This window comes from Trypanosoma grayi, assembly GCF_000691245.1.
Source record: "Trypanosoma grayi strain ANR4 Tgr_1125_V1, whole genome shotgun sequence".
NCBI lineage: Eukaryota > Euglenozoa > Kinetoplastea > Trypanosomatida > Trypanosomatidae > Trypanosoma > Trypanosoma grayi.
This window is the reverse complement of record NW_008826744.1, coordinates 1-3,654: the sequence shown is the minus strand read 5'-3', so window position 1 is coordinate 3,654 and position 3,654 is coordinate 1. Positions and strand designations below refer to the sequence as shown.

The 3,654-nt window shown below is 49.6% G+C and overlaps 1 protein-coding gene across 1 annotated transcript; it reads right to left on the bottom strand.

The window, feature by feature from the left end:
* Positions 1–1,577: 1,577 nt before the first annotated feature.
* DQ04_11251000 (hypothetical protein) lies at positions 1,578–3,449 on the bottom strand (the record flags this gene model as incomplete). Its single annotated transcript, XM_009316481.1, has 1 exon — positions 1,578–3,449. The coding sequence occupies one exon, from the start codon at positions 3,447–3,449 to the stop codon at positions 1,578–1,580; it is 1,872 nt and encodes a 623-aa protein (XP_009314756.1).
* Positions 3,450–3,654: the final 205 nt, after the last annotated feature.

Here is a 3,654-nt window from a genome sequence, read left to right as displayed (position 1 = left end):
GCAGCCTGCTCACGTGGCTCGTGGGGAAGCTCGGCAGCACCACACCGCATGGTATCCCCCTATGGATCAGAGTGCAAGCAAGGGGAGAAGAAAATGAACAGCGCAAAGAGAGAGAGAGAGAGAGAGAGAGAGAATGGCAGACACACTCACTCTCAGAGACTCACACAACGTCATCTAAGAGTCTTTTTCTTTTTAAATAAACGCAGTGATTCACTCAAAGGCAGAAAGGAAAACAAATAAAAAGAGAGGTAGGCATGCTATTAGCCATTACGCACACGGTGGTCAGTGTTGTGCGGCCGGCATTGCTAGTCTTCCTCCTGGAAGCTCAATATGGCTCTACCTTGACAACCCACAGAGACAATAACGATAACAAAACAAAAACAACGAAACAACGGGCTGCCGGCCCTGTATCATGCACTTCTTTATTCATATTTCCTTCTTTTATTTTTCATTCTTTTTTGATTACCTTACAGCAGCCACTCATACAGTAGAAATCATATACTTCACTCAATTCAGTTTTCGTTTGGCGTTGTGTTTGTTTTGTTTCTTCGATACGGGGGAATTGTCACGGCACCACACGCATAGTCCCATGACTCTCCTCTTAGTGAGCACTGTGAAACCAAACAACCCAAAAACATAGTAAAACAAAAGCATCGCTCAGTACAAAGTCAGCTCTGTCACACTCAACGACTACTCCTTGTGTCGACCTGAATACTATTTTCGTCGATTGCACAGGCAAGCCCCTATCATCTTCTTTGTTTGTTGTGTTGATATCTCTCTCATCGCATTCACTTTCTCGATGTCCTGCACGCCGCAACAAGTACGACACAGCACATGCATCATCTGCTCTATGGGGATCACGATACTTTTTTTCGTTTTGCTTTCAATGGCTGACAGCAATCGCACCAGGGGGTGAGAAATGAGAGAAACGCGGTGCACAGGGCGTCGATGCCACACAGCTCCGCCTTCTTTATTCCTGCACCTGCAATCGTTGTGTCAGGCTTTGAATACAAATGCCTTATCGTCACAGTTGCCATTGTCGCGCGGCACCACACGGGTCACAGCCCAACAAGGAGAGACATACACACATGCATAAAAAGACACACACAGAAAGAGAGACATTTTATCTCATATCTCCTCCTCCTGCAAAACTATCAGATAATCCTTCGATAAGTTCACCTCATCTGAGCTGGCTACCTCTTCGGCACTCCCTTATTCATGCACATCTACTCCGATAACTCGCACCGCCCAACGCAACACCAGATGAAACAGTTCCTAGTCCAGGTATTATTGCGATGGAGGGATTACTGGGGAAAGGGGAGAAGGAAGGAGTATTCTTCAGAGTGGTAACAGGAACAATGAGAGCGGACAGCATGGGGCTCACGATTTAGAAATTTCCTTTTTCCTCTTGTGTTGTTGTTTCTTTGGGCAAAGCATTGACCCATTGGGAATCACACTCATAATGCACTACGCATCTCAATTATCCTTGTCGCTTGATGGGTCATGATTATCCGGTGAATTCATAGAGGGTGGTCCATTGAACCATTTGTAATCTTTTCCCTTTGGATCGTAAAGCTTCATGCCTTCTTTACCTGCGTTTTCAGCCAATCTTGTATACGCTGATGATTCCTCCTCTCCTCATCCAAGCACTTCTGGTAAAAAACATCGGCCCACTCGGGGTAGTTCTCCCCACACTCCTCCAGTCCCCTAAGCAATTCAAAAGGGTGGGTGATTACCATCTTCTCCGGACGAAAGAAAGACAAGTTTTCTTCCGTCAGTGGGAGGTAGGATGCGCCTTCTGGCGCCCCACATTTCGCACTGGGAGGAGAGGGAGCCTGCGACACACTTACTGATTGGCGCTCCACGCGTGGTCTTTCGACAGACAATTCATTAGGTATTTCTTCGGTCGCTTTGCGTTCAGGAAAAGTAGCAGCTGTTTGAAGAACGCCACCGTCCCCACTATTCGGTAGAATGGTGTGAAAAACCTCAGCATTCTCTGTTGTCCTCCCCAGCACATTTTCATTAGAGGGACCCTCACAAATAATATCAGCCATCGGCACCTTCTCCGCATTGTTGTCACGCCTGCTATTATTGGCAGCTGCAATAATTCCTGTTGTATTTGTCGCATCGCCCTCTTGTGTATCTACCAAAGGAACTGAATTCCCGTCCATCACCTCTGGTATATTTGTGGGGTCCATGTGCCGCTCCGCTGTGTTGCTGGGCTGCTCAGCAACAGGCACCTGGGCAGCACCATCGCCTTGGGGAGGAACAGGCGTGGGTGGGTGTGTGTGCGGGGAAGTACCAACAGAAACAGTTGTCAGGGGATTTGATTTCTTCTGCACAGAGTGTGGCACCGCCGGCGAGGGTCGTGTGCCAGAGTCCAGCGACACTCTTCGGTTCTTTCGTTGCTGATGCAACACATACACCACAGCGGCAACCAGAACAATTAATAAAACGATGCCGGCAATAACAACCCCGGCAATGGCTCCAGCGGACAATCTTGTGGTCGGCTCACAGTCATCCTCTAACATATTCTGCATCTGTGTGTAGGTGCGTCCTCCGATCGTCACGTTGGCTGCAATGAAGCAGAACCTCATATCCTTAACAAACATACCCCTGCCGGTGAGATTCATAAACACAGATGATGACCACGGCAACTCACTATTCACGCACATACGAGGCCCAGCAGACACGGAATCACAAGTGTCACTCTGCGGCACAGCGCACACAGTGTACGGCTCTCTGCGCCACTTGAGGTCACCGCCCCCAACACCAATATTAACAGTGTTCTTGTCCGTGTCAGAAGCTATCTTGAAGGCAAACGGTTTCTCCAGCACCGTCACCGGCAGCGCAGCGGGAGCAGTGTACTCTCCATCACCACCATCATCGACACACACAGCGTACACGCCTGCTTCTGCAGAGAGCACACGGAGGTCGGACAGGTACACCCGCGACGAGACGGAGGTGTTCACACACGCATCACGGTGCACCACCTCTTCCCCACTGCCAGTAGTCACAAGGGGGCAGTTGTTGCCAGGGCATGGCGCCAGGAAAACACGCCCCGGCACACTGACCACAGACTCCGCATCCTGCAGCACGACTTTTCTGTCTGTACCAGCTGTCAAGTACAGCGGCGTGGCCAACAGCACCTTCACCTCAAGAGATTCCACACCCCACAGAAGGTATTGGGAGTTCCAGCCATTTGAGGTCAGACAAAGCCAGTATTTGCCAGGAGGGGGAAGATGCGCGGGTCGCGTCATTCTGTGGCACCCAACAGTGTCAGTGCAGGTTGTTGTGGTGTACTGGCAGTCATTGAAAGAGCGCACCATCATGTAGTCGGAAGCTGCGATGCCACTCGGAAGATTGGGTGCAAATAATACACCCATACCGTAATACGGAAGGAGTGCATTGAAATTTACTTCGGTATCATCAATTATCATGAAGTCCATGCTCTTATTGCTCGTCCGAGGTGTGGCAGTGCTTGAAATTTCAGGACGCCCAGTAATGACCAAATCCCAACGCCCTGAAGCCACCCCACCATTAGGAACGAATGAAATTTTATTGTTTTCAACATCAAGAGTCGCCGGCCACCCAGTAATGAGACCTATTGGGGTGTAGTACGAGGCGGAGAGGTCCAAACCAATCAGTGTTTGG